We start from the raw sequence: 16,476 nt of genomic DNA, 5'->3' as shown, positions 1-16,476 counted from the left end.
GACATGTATGATTTAGAGTCTTGTCTTTACTATTTGGAGTCTTGTCTTTATCCAAGAGACCCTACACAGGTTCCTGTAACTGAGAACTCAGTACCTCATTTTGGTCCTAATTAATCTCAGCCTTTTCTTTCACCAGTCTCTCTCAGTTTGGGAAAGAACCACATATGGGTGACATGTTCAAGTGTCCACATACTTTTGGCCATGTAGTGTACACCAAATGTATTTATGTTTTCTTCAGTAATCAGTTAATACACTTCAGTAATAAAGTAAAATCCATGTGAATCACTGAACCATTTTTTTTTTGTAATATTGCAGCTACTAGTGAGCAGAGGTGGGTAGAGCAGGCAATACCTTATATAAGTAAATATAAGCAATATGTCAAATTAATTCTATTAAAAAAAATAATGAATTAAGTAAAAGTAGTGAGCCAAATGGTGAGGGTGAGAAATTACTACTGAGCTACGAAACTTAAGCAACAGGTTGCTCATAACATGGGATTTACATTTCAGAACAAGCAAGGGTGAATACTTTAGGTTCAGTGTGAATAAAAGTGTTTTACTTTGCTTGGAATGATGGTTTTGACTCTTGCCCAGTTTAGCTGAAGAGATGGTACTTTTGATCTGATTATAGGAGTGTTATCTTGGAGTGGGGCAGTTGACACATAAGTAGCTGCAGGACTGTTAGGCAGTACTCATGATTATTACATATTTTCAACAAGTAAGAATAGAGAAGACTTAATAAAAGAAATTTGACATTCATGAAGTGGATTCATAAATTCAATCAACATTCATAAAATTTGACATTCATGCAATGTGTGTATAGCTATACTGTTAGCATACATTAGGCAGGATTTCCTCTTATTATTTATTATCTAGTTTGGGGGTCCATCATATCAAATGCAAGGATATTTAAATTTTTTTTTTTTGCCACAGTGCAACATGGTTGCTCCTCTCTTGTCAGTATAATATGTATATATTTTTGTCTTATGATATTATTAAACAAAATCTTGTGAATAAAAAGCTTTAATCGCTCATTATTCAATACTGGCTTGAGGACAGAAAACTTTGGAGAAATAAAATTTTGGCAAAAATGATTCCAGATTACCCAAGTCCACCCTGGCTAGTAGCCAAAACCTAGCCACGTTTTTTGCAGCCTACTTCGTTTATAATAAAAGAACTGACAAGCATATTAATATAATAATGTATTTATTGTTTAAATCCAAAGAAATTGATTGGCTATTAAGTAAGACGCTAGTTGACCAACCGTAGGAACGTCATGACCACGTGACCTCTCCACTTTGACTTCGAAGCGTTGTGTCGTACAACATTGCTTCCGAAGTTTAGAAACACTATTTTAAGTTTGTCATCACTCGCCTGGATCAAATCTTTTCGTATGGTATTTATTGAGAAGACGTGCTGCTGTGTATTAAGTCAGTACTACGGAAGAAGTTGAAGAACAAGGCCAGAAACAGAGCTGAACTGGAGAAAGGCTTCCAGTCGGATTACTCCAGCATCGAGTAGTACCAGGCCATGATGGCCACAGAGGAGCTGTATGAGGTAAATGCTGCTCAAATAACAGCGACTGCAGCGATTCACGCACTCAGGCTTCAGCGCTATCACTATTAAGTCTTGCAGTGAGTTGGACAGCTAGCTGTATAGCAGGCGGTAGATCCTGCAGTTTCTGGGTGGAATGCTAGCCGTGGCTAGTTGTTTTGTAGCTCCTACACGTTGCTTCCTGAGTACCTGTATTATTTATTGTTGTTGTATTGTGATGGAGATGTGCGTGACACTACGCATGCACTATTTCTTTTTTAAATAAATTCTTCACATGTGAAAATATGTTGGAATAAAAAAGATACAGCACTTAACGTGGAAGGTTTCCCCGGTGACCGAAAATACTTCTCTCTACTTCCCTCTTTGTTTTCTTTTTTATCTGACCAGGATGACTCTCCTACTTTATGCTTCCTAATGGTCATGTCTATGTAATATCAATATCTTAGCAAATCATATCCCAGTACACCTTTAAAGTCTACTGAGATGTATTTGAGAGATTGTTTGGTTGTAGGGCTGGGTATTTATTTCAATTTCACATCACTTCTTTATGCATATAGTTTTTCACTTCTGTAGCTTACAGTATGCTTTTTTTTTGTTGAGAAATTATGTCCTCATTAGGCCTGTTAAAATGAAAGTCTTTGAAAGTATTTGAAGAGAAATAAACAGACCAACAAACAGAAGAATTATAAGATCCCAAGATTTACATTTTGTTATATGACGTACTGGTTGAATTTGCCTTTTCCTAAAAAAGTTTAGCTAAGTGACTCTTCTGCTGCTTGATGTAGGAAAAAGGACTCGGAATAAATTCATATCATTTATCGCACGTCTTATTTTAACACATTTTAAAATGATGTTTGTGAAAAACAAACTAAGTGTGTGTCCTAAAAGTGATATTAGGCTACATATAATTAGTAAATTCCCATGTTTTTTTTTTAACTGAACATCTTGTCATGTTCTGTTGCGCACTTAAGTGTTAAAATGCCAAAAAAAAAAAAAAATTTAAATCCAGAAAGAAAAAACCTCTAAAATTCCATCAGTCCTGAAACCTTAGTGTAGTATCAGGCTTTAACTCCGTTATTATTGTTTACTATGTTTACAATCTCATGTGCTCTTTCTCTCCTGATTGGCTGTGGCTTCTGCCAGTCACTATGTAGCCAGACTGCTTTCTTGTCTTGAGATGTATTCCACTCGGAAGTGGGAAGTCAGAACGCGCAATTATGTCTTTTCAACCTCTGTTGGTTTGAGCGTGGACACCTCCTTGTTTGTCTCTTGTTTGAAACAAGTTAGCCAGCTAACTGTGATAAGTGATGTGTATCGCATGTCTTATTTTAACACATTTTAAATGATGTTTGTAAAAATGAATGAAGTATGTGCCCTAAAAGTGATATTAGACTACATGTAACTGGTAACTTCCTGCATGTTTTTTTTTCTGTGGAAAACAGTTTTAAGTGATGTTATGTTGAGCACATATTGGACACTCTCTTTAGTGACTACAGATTGTAACTAGGATGGCTTTGGGGATTTGGCATAACTGTGAGACTTACTCTTGCATAAATATCAGTGACAGGAAGACATTATGTGAAAATAAATAAATTTGAAACAGATGATACTTAAGATAACAGTAGGACATTCTCTTGTGGTTCTCTTTGCTTTTGTGAGCTAATATTCAATTAATATATAAATTGTTTGAATGCTAAACATTAAGTAAGTACTTTTCAAATATGACACCCCTTGCTTATTGCTTTATTTTTCTGTTGTAGTTATTTGAGTTATTTGATATCTTGACATTTTCCAATAAACACAATTACACGTAAGCGTATTATAGCACATCACAATAGCAAAACTTTGGCTGTGTTACCAATAGCAGGTGTAGTATGGCGATTCTCGTTACCAAAATGATACACTGGCCAAAAATGAATAAATAGGTCGAAATTGGGAAAACACACACAAACACACACACAGATTGAATCCATTGAAGAACCAAAAATCAGATTGCTAGTGCTAATTTACATTTTCCTACTTTTTTAGGAATACAAAGCTCTTTAAAATTTAAATTAAATAATAAGTAATAAATAATTCAAACTTGGTTTCATTTATTATGTTCAAATATCTCTACATGAGTAGAGGACAAAAGTATTTTATGCCTTGCTGTTTCTGAAATTTTTTGAGACCTGTGTCATCCATGTATTTTGTTATCTAATCAGTGGGTTTTGTTCTTCAGTCAGAAAAAATAGGCTTGAACAGATAGTGTTAGCACACTAGTTACAACTCTCACCAGAGGTTGAAAAGACACAGATCAGGCTAGCAGCGGGCTTTAATCACTCACTCTCTCCTGAGTTTGAAATACAAAGATATGGGAAAAAAAAACCTCACCAATACCTTCTATTATTCACTACCATCTATCCTGATTTCTCTAGTTCTCTTAATTTCCTAACTGTGTAACAGTAAAAATCAACAGGGATGAATAGGCTGTAAACCATCTAACTTTGACTAGCTTCCAGCCAAATTAGAGAACAATTAAACACTTTTCCTGTTGACCAAGAAAAGAACTAAACTATCATTTGCTTTGTGTACACTCTCATGCTCATGCTCTCTCACTCTCCTGGTTGGCTGTTGCTTCTGCCAGTCACTGTGTGTCTGGACTCCTTTTGTGCTGCATTCAACTTGCCCCGGAAGTGGGAAGACAGAACTCGGAATTGTGTCATATTCGACCTTCATGCGTTTAAGCTAAAGTACATTTACCTCCTCAAAACAGTGATCTGTATAGTCAGTGTTATAGATTTAACAAGTGAATATGTCTGTATGTTGATTGATCTAAAGCAACTACTTGTATATAAAGTCTAACTCATTTATAGGTAAGAGGTGCTACTTTGTTTACTGTTGTTGTGAGCAGCCACGTTGATTTGATGTCACTTGCTGAACTCAGGGTTCAAGAGACTGTCCTGAGTTAAGGGGGTTTTTCTTTGTTTTTTCTTAGTTGGATTGAGTTATGAGTTTTAGCCGAATACAGCAGTAAGTTGGGACATAATGATGTTTGATGTATCTGAGCTGACGTGTGGTGCATGAGTTCAAATTTACTATTGCAGGATTATCACTTGTGACTTCCAGCAGCTCAGGAGCATCATAGTATTCTTTTTCTGCCCTGATCCAATCATTTTTCACAAATCCTTTGTGCTTTACCATTAGTACCATCTTCGAAACAGGTTCACGGTAAAGCATGAACACTATATATACACCAAAACTGGCAAACAGTCCTCCCACGAGCTAGTTACGCTTTGTATGTCTCTTCGGTGCAATGCGTCGGGCGAATGCTGATTGGTTGGCAGAGAGGTGTGTCAGTTACCTAGACGGAATTGGTTTGATGAAACGTTGTGAAATTTGTTCTTTGTGAGTTTTCCCCGAGTTTCATGTTTGCTTCACACACAGTGATATGATCACATTACTGTATAATAGATTTATTTACTGAAAACTACAATCATGATATTGTGTTAATACCAATATGTTATATAACGTCTGAGGCTTTATAACAGCTGTAGTTCATTATAATGACTTGTTAAACCTGAATTGTTTATCATTATAATGACGTATTAAACCTGCAGGATTGTACACTTTACTTTATTTTTTTTTTCTAACGGATTCCCAGTAAACACACAGTGTAGGTGTAAACCACAAGTCAAGCATGTCAGTAAAAATAAAAACTAAAGCATATGTCATTCCATAATTGATAGTATTGTGGATTTAAACAGTAGTTAACTTGAAGTGCTTCTGTACAAGAGCCACTCATACTGCTGAATACAGACAAGTTAAAACACTAAAAACACTACAGAAATGCTTTTTAATAAAGATAACTTTATTAAATGGCCCCAACATGTCTCATGAACAGCAATGGCATATTTAGCATATATATATATATATATATATATATATATATATATATATATATATAAAGTAGCATTGATCAGAAATATGGGTTCTTTTCTGTTCATATTGTAGCGAGACCTTTTCACTCTAGCTGTTTACTGTTTCACTCTGTATCTGATGTATTTTGAGTAAGGCCTAATGTTTTTCTTAGTGAGCTTTTAGCCAGCATCCTGTCACAACTTCAGTGATTGCCAACTATCATTACAGTCTTTATTCTTGACATACAGAGTGAGTAGCGCAGCCAAGGCAATGTCGGATTAGAGTAGCAGCAGCACCATCTCCCAGCTCCTATCTGCCTGCTAAATTGATATATTGTGAATTTGGAGACTCTGTGGCACAGCTGAGTAATAAAAAATGAATGATAAAATCTACTGATGATTTAAACTAATAATATAAATCTATTTAGGATGATAAAGAACATTTAGGAGGGGCAAAAGCCTCAGAAATCTGGCCTAGTAATGTCCCCTGATGCCATATTCTGAGATGCATGTTTGTCACTGTGGAGTGGTAAGATCTCAGTGATCCAGCAGATTAGTACTTAGAACATGTCTTTGGGATACATGAGTTTTCAAACACTATCACTAAGGAAACTGGTTAATGTTTGTGCTTAAAAGTCATTTTCAGTAATGCATTACTATGCAATTTAAGACGCATCTCTAGTTTGTGTGATGTTGCATCCCTATGTGCTATATTGGCCCACCCTTTGCATTGTGTTCACTTCTGAGGAGACACGTATACTTATAATTGGGTGAATGTTACAAATCCTGTCCTGTTACAAAAATGTCCTTTTTGTAAATTCACATTTCATATTTCTCTTTTGTTTTCTCCCAAGCATTGAGTGGTTTTTATGCCCAAATTAAAATATATTCTGGGAAACTATATAATGGGAAGTGGTAGCTCAGTGGTTAAGACGTTGGACTCCCGATCGGAAGGTTGAGAGTTCAAATCCCAGCACCGCCAGGCTACCACTGCTGGGCCCCTGAGCAAGGCCCTTAACCCTCAACTGCTCAGTTGTATAAATGCGATAATTGTAAGTCGCTCTGGATAAGGGCGTCTGCCAAATGCCATAAATGTAAATGTAAATGTAATTCTGTGTCCTCCCTTTTTCATGCTCTCTAGGTTGAGAGAATTGTTGGTAAACGTAAAAACAAGAAAGGGAAAATGGAGTATTTGGTTCGCTGGAGGGGCTATACTTTTGAAGGAGACACTTGGGAGCCTGAAGCTAATCTAACCAGCTGCGTGGAGTTTATAAATGAGTTTAATCGTCAACACAGTGAGAGGCCAGGAGACGCTCCCTGTGTGCGCTCTACACGCAGGTCTCCCAGCACGGCTGTGGGTTACGCCTCCATCAACAACGCACGCAAGCAGATGAACAGGCCTCAGCCACATAACAGCAGTGCAACTCCTACATCTGCTCTGAGCACGCCTTCCACCAGTGTTACAAAACAACTGCAGCCACCACAGAATGCACTGGAGAACAGGGACATGGATGCTAAAGCGGACACACAACAGCAGCCTTTTTTATCCACGCCTACTGCCAGCACTTTACGCTGTAGTATGGACCTGGTGAAGTCTGGAATCAAAATCTTAGTGCCAAAAAGCCCAATGAACAGCCGAGCTGACTCGGAGCAGTCTCCCAGTGAGGCAGCACACAGTCTGGAACAGGGCGGAGAGGAGCCCGACTCCGTCCCCCCTGAAGTGGCCGTGCAGGAGAAGTCTGCCGGACATGTCCTTGTGCCTGGCCAGGAGCGGGCACGCATGGGCACACGGCCCAGGACACAGGCAGCTCTGCCTCCGCCTCAAGTTCCTATCACACCTGCTGCTGTACGCACACTGAACGGGAAAGGTACGTTATGTTGCATGTGTATTTGTCTATATTTATCTTTGTCTATTTGTTGAGATGTACAACTTATTACAGAATTCATAAATTTAACTCACCAGGAACGCTCTAGTGCATGCCCACTGCTGTGTTTTGTTTGCCGGAGAGCTGTTGCACTCTCAAATGTAGAAGCCATGACAGAATACAGACCTGCCAACCTTCACATATTTTGTGCACACGCACTGCATATTAACATCAGAGTACTCTACTATGAGTTATCATACAAAAATACACCAAAAGAGCGTCTTCTTCCTGCCCCAACAAAACCGCAGATGAGCCAATTGACATATTAACTCTGAGTTCAATAGGGGGTTGAACTCTCAATTAACTGACACTTGAGGAAGCCCCACCCCTTTCCCCATCTCACATTTCAACAAGGTACAGTATATTAGACAAGTGATATAGTAGGACTATATCAAAATGTACTGTGTTATGTATTTTACTGACTACTGTGTGTTTTTTTTTTTTTTTTTTTTTTTTTTTTTTTTTTTTTTTTTTTTTTTTAAACTACCCCCACCCACTTCCCTTTAGGTGGGACAATGCATTGTTCCTCTTCAGGGTTGGCAGGTCTGAGAATATTTCCCAATGAGGATTAATAATGTCCATTAATCCTCATTCATCCATGTCCATTCCTATATATCTGTCAATCAGTCGTCTCTGTCTTTTGATTTTTATTTTTATCTAACCATCCATCAGTCACCGTCCATCCCCATATACCATATACATATCTAATGTATGTTAACTGAAGTAAATGTGTGTTGAGCTACTTGGCATGATGTTAATACAGACTGGCATTGATATAATTTATGTCAAAGGTGCATCAACACTTATGGAGGCCTCGTCAGCCAGTGGGTCAGCCAGTGTACAGAATGGCACAGCAGGAGTGGCAGCTGGCTCAGGTGTAACAAGTTCAATAGGCAAACGGAGGCCTGAGGAACGCTCTGCCATCGACAAACGCCTGCGCTTCAGCGTTCGTCAGACGGAGAGTGCTTATCGTTATAGAGACATTGTTGTGAAGAAGCAGGATGGCTTCACACACATTCTGTTTTCTACCAAGACGTCTGAGAACAACTCACTAAATCCTGATGTGAGTGTAAACATGCCACGCACAGTTGGAGAACTGCATCAGAAGTGTCAGATCAGGGAGTCTGTGGAACCTTAATTATATTTTCTAATTATATTTTATAAGTTAAACTGTATAATTTGGGAATTTAGGATTCTTTCAGACAATCTGGACATGTCACAAATATATTTTACATATTTAATGCAGTATGCTGTTATTTCATCATATTACTCTCACACATGCCTACATTAAATTAAAAGTGTTTGTGACATGTTTTGGTAGCAAGTGATAAAAGTGCTCTCTGACACCTGAATACTGCAGGTGATGAAGGAGGTTCAGAGCGCCATGGCCACAGCATCAGCTGATGACAGCAAGTTGGTCTTACTGAGTGCAGTTGGAAGCGTGTTCTGTTTTGGCTTGGACTTCATCTACTTAATCAGACGACTTACAGATGACCGCAAAAGAGAAAGCATCAAAATGGCAGAAACGATTAGGTAAAAATTACATTCTCACAGAGTTGTTTGTATTCCTTGTTTATCTTTTTTATCAAAGTATTTAATAGTGAATATGCTAATGTAGATCTAAAACAACTTACCACTGAGGCAGAATTCATTCTGAGCACATGACTGTTACGGAATGGACAGTGCTGCAGAACTGGAATTGCACCTGTTGAGCAATAGATGTTTAAATTGGAGGAAAAATAGAGAACGTAAACTCAACACAAGGGTTGGACTAAGTGCTAAAATTAGAGGATTACCAAGTAGTCTGTTAAACTACACATGATAAATCCTGTCAGCTGAGGAATAATACAATAATAGTGATGTAGTAATAACAGTAATAGAATAATATATTCAATAGTGAGAAGTTTGTAGGTCACTTCAGAAGGTAACAGCTGCCAGAAAGGAGCAATAGAGGGAGGATGTTTGTGCATCAGTGTTCAAAGGTTTTCAAAGAGCTTTCAGGCATTTTGGTGAAGAAAGGACGTGCCAGGTATGCATGTGAAGGTTGATTCACTGATTGTCTCATCACAATCATATACTACCACAGTACTTAGTGATTTCTAGATAGGTTAGTGTCTGATATCTAACACATTTCTTCTTTTAGGTTTATAAATTTTTTTTAAAGTAGAAATAACAAGTATTATATTTCAGTCTGGTTTCCAAAAACATCATAGTACAGAATCAGAGCTGGCTAAAGTGGTCAGTGACGTACTCCTTGGCTGTTTTTTTTTTTTTTGGACAGATTTAAAAACATGATTGGTTGCTGTAGAGAAGTTCTTGTCTGGTTTAGAGCTTACATGACGGGACATTTCCAGTTTAACATCAATGGAGGTTCCTCTGAGCCTAAAAGGGTGCAGTATTGTGTTTCATAAGGTTCTGATTCATCCTTCTGGTTCAGCACTGACACTGAACCAGAGCCATCAATGGTAGAGAAGGTCAAACCAGACACAAATAAAACCCACCGGTGAAAAAGACCACTCACTCAAATGGAAGTGGATGCAGTACGCTGAAAATAAATGAATTTTTGTTGGCGGTTAATTTTGCTTCTCCCTCTTCTGATTTAGACCCTGCTTCATACAACAGGAATAAGTACATGCATACACTTTTTTTTTTTCTTTTTTAAAAGCAGTTGGTTAGTGGTACTAACAAAGGAACACACGTGACCTAAATGAGCCTGCTAATATTCTTTTTAATGAAGTGACAAGCTAGCAGCACTTAGTGTTCTGCAAACATTAGCAATCTATATAGTTTCGTGTACAGTACTGTGCAAAAGTCTTAAGCGCCCTGTTTTTTTTTTAGTTCAAACTTTGTTATAGATTTTTATTTTATGACTTCTACATTATTGATTCAGTACAAAAACATTTTAGATTTCCAAACATTAGTTTTCCAGCACACTTTTCAGACAAAAAACATACTGAAGGCTGCTGGGTTTTGCTGCAAAAATAAGAAGCAAGTGTGACAGTCAAAGTCTCCAGATGAACTGTGGCTGGTTCTGCAAGATGCTCAGTAACACTTACAGCTCATTTCCTTTTAAAACTGCACAAATTGTACCTGAGAGTACTATTTTTTTTTTAAAGCAAAGGATCGTCACACCAAATATTGACTTTGTTTCATTTATTACTGTTTACTGCTCTTTATAGTATTTTTTTTAATGTAGAAACATTGTTTCATTATTTTTGAAGGCATCTTCACTCTATAGCATTTCTTTGCATGTGCCTAAGACTTTTGCACAGTACTGTATGTGAATGAAGAAACATCCTGCTGACTAAAGTTAGCTGTTCACTGAACCAGTACTTTCCCACCAGAAACACGTCATGTCAAAACTGCCCATAAATGCCTGATTTAGCTCCACCCTGGTGAAGGGATTTACAAGGCAAAAATCTGATTAAGGCTAAACTGGGGTGTAAGGATTGTGGGGTCAACTCTCTATTTCTTTGTCAACAAATAGATCAACAATGTTTGTCAACAATGCTTGTTAATCAGTGCTTGAAGTTGGTCTGCATTCTCTGGTATACAGTTCCGGCACTTCTGTGGTTTTCTTTTTTGATTACTGTAAGCGTTTTTGAATTTCGGCACTTCTCATAAGCTCTTGGGAAGAGTACCAGGAGGTTATGAGAAGTGCTGAAATGCAAAAACGTGTACCCTTGCCTAGCTGCTGAATCAAATGGATAATCTAGCTAATAATAACAGTCACTAAGTAGAAAATAAGTTCTCCTAGAAATTAAGCGTAAAGGGGAAGGGGAATGGGAAGGGATGTCAAGAAATGTAGTTCAATGCGAGGGCTCATGCTTGTTAAAATGGAAGTGTAACTGCTGCATTCAAGCCAAAATAATTTGAACATTTAATATTTTTTTGAATGATTAATTAGTTTGGGTCTTCTGAATTGTCGTCTTCATTAAAGGTATTATACAGTACATTTCAAAGATTGACAGTTTAGTGTCTTATTAACTGTAGTGCAAGGTTGCTAAAACATGGCCAAATGGTTGTACCGGCACTTCAAGCACTTTTGGAAACAGAACTGATATTTCAGCTCACTATGCCAGTAGTCCACCACCTTTACTGCTTATAGTCACTATAGTAGGTTAGTCACTATAGTCTAGGCAGAAAGGAAAGACTGCTCTGTTATGATGTGTTGGCCTGCTGCTTGCGCTTGCCTGCAAATTCTCCGGTCTCTCAGGCTGATGGTAGCAGTCTGCCTGGCTAATGTTAGCTAGCTAGCTCAATGCCTTGTAGAAAGACTGCTCTCTCTTATGATGCCTGTGGTCCTGTGTGAAGCTGTTGCCAGAATTTTAGGGGCTGGTTTTTGGCTGAACTTGAGAGATGATGTAGGAATTTGTAAAATCACTGTAAAATCGATATTGTTTTGTCTACCCATTTAACAAGGAAACAACAGTATCTTCAGTCGTAAGAAATAATATAGCAAGATACATTTAAAAATGTTGTAATGTTCACTGTAGGGCCAAATGTATGTGGACACCTGACCATCACACTCATATGCAGGTCTTAACTGTTGTCACAAAGTTAGAAACACACAAAGACAGACATGGTTTGCCAGGGTTGGTGTGGAAGGACTCAAGCAGCCTGTACAGAGCCCTGACCTCAACTCCACTGAACACCTTTGGGATGAACTGGAATGCCAACTTCGCACCAGGAATCCTAGCCCGACATCAGTACCTGACTCTTGTGCTCTTGTGGCTGAATGAACAAATCCCCACAGCCAAGATCCAAAATCCAGTGGACAGCCTTCCCAGAAGAGGTTATTATAAGGGCAAAGGGATAACAACTCAATATTAATGCGCATGGTTCTGGAGTAGGATGTTCCATTGTCAGATGTCCACATACTTGTAAAGTATTTAAGAAACCAAGGTCTGAATGTTGCTTATTTGGTTTTGCATGGAAGTTTATTGCCTCGAAACCGCATGTCAGAATCGTTACACATTTTCCTCATCCTCTGTCCAGCTGCACTGTCAGATGTAATTGTCTATGGTTTTTGAAACTGTATGACGTAGTGTCTATAAAAGGGAATAAAAGTACAGGTATTTTGAGCCATTAGCTAAACAACGTGCTTTGAGCCAAGTGTGGGATCATTTCCCCCAAACTATCTTTAAGAGCTACTCCTTAAGTGAATGACAGTATAGCAGTTGCAGTGTTTAATTGTTAATGATCTATTCTCAGGGCATTTGTGAACACATTTATCCAGTTCAAGAAGCCAATTATTGCTGCTGTAAATGGACCTGCTGTTGGGCTTGGAGCCTCCATCTTGCCCCTTTGTGATGTAATCTGGGCCAATGAGAAGGCCTGGTTTCAAACCCCTTATGCCATCTTTGGCCAGACACCAGATGCGTGCTCCTCTGTAACGTTCCCACACATAATGGGGGTTGCTTCGGTGAGTATGTGCGTACATTTTCTAAAATGCAAGATAAATTCAATCATGTTCCTTCCAAATTACTTGGTGTATATAAATGATATATTGCTGTATGAAGAACTGCAGTTGGTTTGGAACGTATCTAGACCCCTTCAGTTTTTGCAAAATTTTTTTGTGTTTAGATTTAATTTAAAACGGATTAAATCAATTTTTTGCCATTAATATATGCACAGTAATCCATAATTGTAAAGTGATTTTTTTTGTGCAAATTTATTAAAAATCAAAAACTGAAAGCACTCATTTAGATTATTGTTCAAGTATTCAGACCCTCTAGGCACTCCAGATTGAATGTTTGCTTTGACTATCTTGAGATATCTCTAAAATTGCCTGGAGTCCATCTGTGGCATATTCAATTGTTTGGACATGATTTACAAAGGCACATACCTGTGGGTATAAGGATCCACAATATACAGTGCCTGTCAGACCAACACCCAAACCAGGAAGTCCAAGGAACTCTCTGTAGACTGAGCTAGAAGAGCCTTGGTCAGGGAGGTGACCAAGATTCCAATGGCCACAGTAACAGAGCTACAGACCTCCTTCGCAGAGATGTGACAACCTGCCGGAAGGACAGCCATCTCAGAAAATACTCCATCAGTTGGGCCTTTATGGCTATTTGGAAGTTACTCTTGAGTAAGCACTTCATAGACTCTGAGAGCAAGGCATATGATTCTCTGGTCTGATGACAAAAATTGTTCTTTTTGGACTTGGTAATACCATCCCTATGGCGACGCAAAATGGTGGTAGCAGCATCATGCAGTGGGAGTGCTTCTCAGTGGCAGGGATAGGGAGATTGGTCAGAATTGAGGAAAGGATGAATGAAATATAGAGAGGTCCCCTGAAGTACTGAATAAAGAGTCTGAATATTTGTCTAAATGAGAGATTTCAGTTTTTGATTTTTAATGGATTTGCAAAAAAAATTCTGAAAACTTGTTTTCGCTTTGTCATTGAGTTATTGTGTGTAGAGTGGGGACAAGAAGTCAGTTTAATCCATTTTAAATTAAACCTATAACACAATAATGTGTCCAAAATATAGAAGGCACATGAATACTTTTCCAAACCCACTGTAAAACCTAAAAAAAAAATCACCAGGGGCTTTATTGCTTTTTTACTTATAGGAGTCATTTTAATAAAAGCTTTTGTGATAGGGTTTACCTGTCGAGTGCACTTTAGAGCCTTTTAGGAGCCATGTTAGTCTAATTTATTTATTTATTTGTTTATTTATTTATTATAAACTCAATGGTTTAATCATGCGTTTTTGCTTTATCTTTTGTTCTTTCTTGTTTAATTATTGTATAGCCTCAAAATAAAATTTCAGTATGTACAAATATTTGTAATGGATGCAACTAGTCCACACTCAGCCAAGTAATGATTTCTCTTGTTGTTAAACAGCAGAATTAAGTCATTCTGATTTTACTTCCCAGTCACTTAAAACAATTGAACATGAAAATACACATTATAAAAAGTAATCTTGTGCTGTCAGTTTACCCTTTACCAGTCTTTGCTGCCTTTTTTCCCCCTTTTTTCCTTTAAAACACTTTGTACATTTTCAGTTAAGGTTAAACAAACTGCTTCTCTGTTTCAGGCTAATGAGATGTTGCTGAGTGGGAGAAAGCTGACGGCCCAGGAGGCGTGTGCCAAAGGCTTGGTCTCCCAGGTGCTCTGGCCAGGGACCTTCGCTCAGGAGGTCATGGCTCGCATTAGAGAGCTAGTCTCTTGTAATTCAGTTGTAAGTCATCACTTGTGTTTTCTTTTCCATAATGTTTTTTTCTTCAGTGACATTCTGCATGCTTTCATGTTCATATATTTCATTTTCTCCTTTTTTGATGCATTCCATTAGTCATGCATAACTGACATTAAGACACTTTCTCTGTTCAGTTTCTACTTTTGCAAAATAATGTTGTGTGTGGAATAACTCATTTTTATTTCCCCCCTTTTTCCTAAACCAGAAGAGAATTTAGTACTTTAATCTTTGTATCTTTTTTTTTTTTTTTTTATATAAAGTTGATGAATATTTTTGCAAACCTTCACAGTACATCTACATCCATGTCATATTTTTTTCCTTTTGTATTTTATTTTACTTCATTTTCATGATGCTGCTCTCCACCATGGCAACCCTGGAGGTCCTGCGGGAGTCCAAAGCGCTGGTGCGGAACGTTAATCGAGCCGCCCTGGAGCAGGCCAACGAGAGGGAGTGTGAGGCACTAAAGAGGGTGTGGGGCTCCCCACAGGGCATGGACTCCATACTGAAATACCTGCAGAAGATGAATGACTTCTGAGTTAATAAAAGAACATGCAAATATATTCACTCAACGTTACACAGTGGACGTCGTTCACAAGTGCCTGATGGGAAAGACAGGAATTTTGAATTTGAAATAATGGCGGTTGTAAATCTCAGTATTGACCATGTTTATACATTTGCCTGTCGAAATATGTTTCCTTTCTGAGGAGAAAGATTTCAGTTTCGGCTGTAAATATTGCAGAATACTTTTTTTATACATAGCAACTTCCCCTGAGGACACTGACACCTAACATGTGGAGAACCACCCAGACAGGGCCCTCAGTTCAGGTTCTATGCAGCTGATGGATTTTCTTCCCCATTTTTTGTTCATTTAGTTCATCACCTCCTTTAAGATACTTTAGGAAAACAATAGTTTGCTTTTTTTCCTGCTGGATTTGAAAAATATTTAAATTTTTAGCAGGATCTGTGCTTATATTCCATCTTGTTCACTGAGTATCCGTGTATCAGTCCCCAGTTTCCAGCAATGTGAGAATCTCAATCTGGTAGTCAACAGTGTTAAACTTCCAACTATAAAATTAGTTTAAAAGTTATTTATGCTTTATGAACTGTATTAAGTATTTATTGAGCAATTGGATAATGCTTTCCAGTGTGTTTTCCCTTTCAGTTGATTCATTGTAAATTTAATCTCCATGTGGTGTATTATGTTAAGAATCACTTTAATTTCTCATGACTGGTAATATTCGTTTAGCATATTGTAGATTTTTCTACTATAAAACACTTCACTGGTTTTATTTTGTCCAATCTCTTTACTGAACAAGTCTAAACTTTGTGTTTGTTTTAGAAGTCTAGTGTGAGCCACATCAATATATTTAATATTAACACTATTTGTGTATCTCTTAATTTCATTTCAGTGATCAATTCAACCTGTTTTCTGCCCAGAACACATGTATGTACGCTTGCAGAAAGAGATTCCTCAAGGGTTTGATGAATAATTAAGGGCTCTACACACTGATAAAGAGCCACACTGTTGCTTGGTTCTGTGTCCTCTACAGGTGCCCCAGAGGGACAAACCAAAGAACTCTAGCTGTAACTACGTGCAGCTTTTCCCCTGAGAGTGTACAACTGCATTTAAAATGAAGGCTATATTAAAGTCCCCGTGGGGTGTGTGTGGGAGTAAAATGCTGGAAGTGTTTAGATGAAGTTACTTTTTTTTTTTTCCATCATTGAAGGCAATGTTAAATTCATCCTGTTCTGACATCATGGTTGAAACCACACTTGAGAATTTCTGAACAAAATGCTTGCTACTGAATAAATGTGGCTGGTGCTTTAGGAGCAGCAGCAGCAATATGACTGAGTATAGTATATCTTTAAAACTGTTCAATTCTTGACCAAATAC

At 37.9% G+C, this 16,476-nt stretch overlaps 1 protein-coding gene across 1 annotated transcript; it reads left to right on the top strand.

Moving 5' to 3' along the window:
- Positions 1–1,258: 1,258 nt before the first annotated feature.
- Positions 1,259–16,435, top strand: cdyl (chromodomain protein, Y-like). The gene is made up of 7 exons (XM_026941262.3): positions 1,259–1,556; positions 6,594–7,320; positions 8,169–8,440; positions 8,738–8,910; positions 12,592–12,802; positions 14,424–14,567; positions 14,962–16,435. Exons 1-7 carry the CDS (start codon positions 1,530–1,532, stop codon positions 15,115–15,117), a joined length of 1,710 nt encoding a protein of 569 aa, XP_026797063.1. The 5' UTR covers positions 1,259–1,529; the 3' UTR covers positions 15,118–16,435.
- Positions 16,436–16,476: the final 41 nt, after the last annotated feature.

The sequence above is a fragment of the Pangasianodon hypophthalmus genome, chromosome 21 (assembly GCF_027358585.1).
Source record: "Pangasianodon hypophthalmus isolate fPanHyp1 chromosome 21, fPanHyp1.pri, whole genome shotgun sequence".
NCBI classification, from domain to species: domain Eukaryota; kingdom Metazoa; phylum Chordata; class Actinopteri; order Siluriformes; family Pangasiidae; genus Pangasianodon; species Pangasianodon hypophthalmus.
The sequence above is the reverse complement of the archived record's forward strand: the minus strand, read 5'-3'. Positions and strand labels throughout refer to the sequence as shown.

Coding starts and splice junctions, on each gene's coding strand:
- cdyl (XM_026941262.3), top strand. CDS start 1,530: ATGATGGCCACAGAGGAGCTGTATGAG. Junction 1,557..6,593: donor CCACAGAGGAGCTGTATGAG/GTAAATGCTGCT, acceptor CATGCTCTCTAG/GTTGAGAGAATTGTTGGTAA. Junction 8,911..12,591: donor AAAATGGCAGAAACGATTAG/GTAAAAATTACA, acceptor ATCTATTCTCAG/GGCATTTGTGAACACATTTA.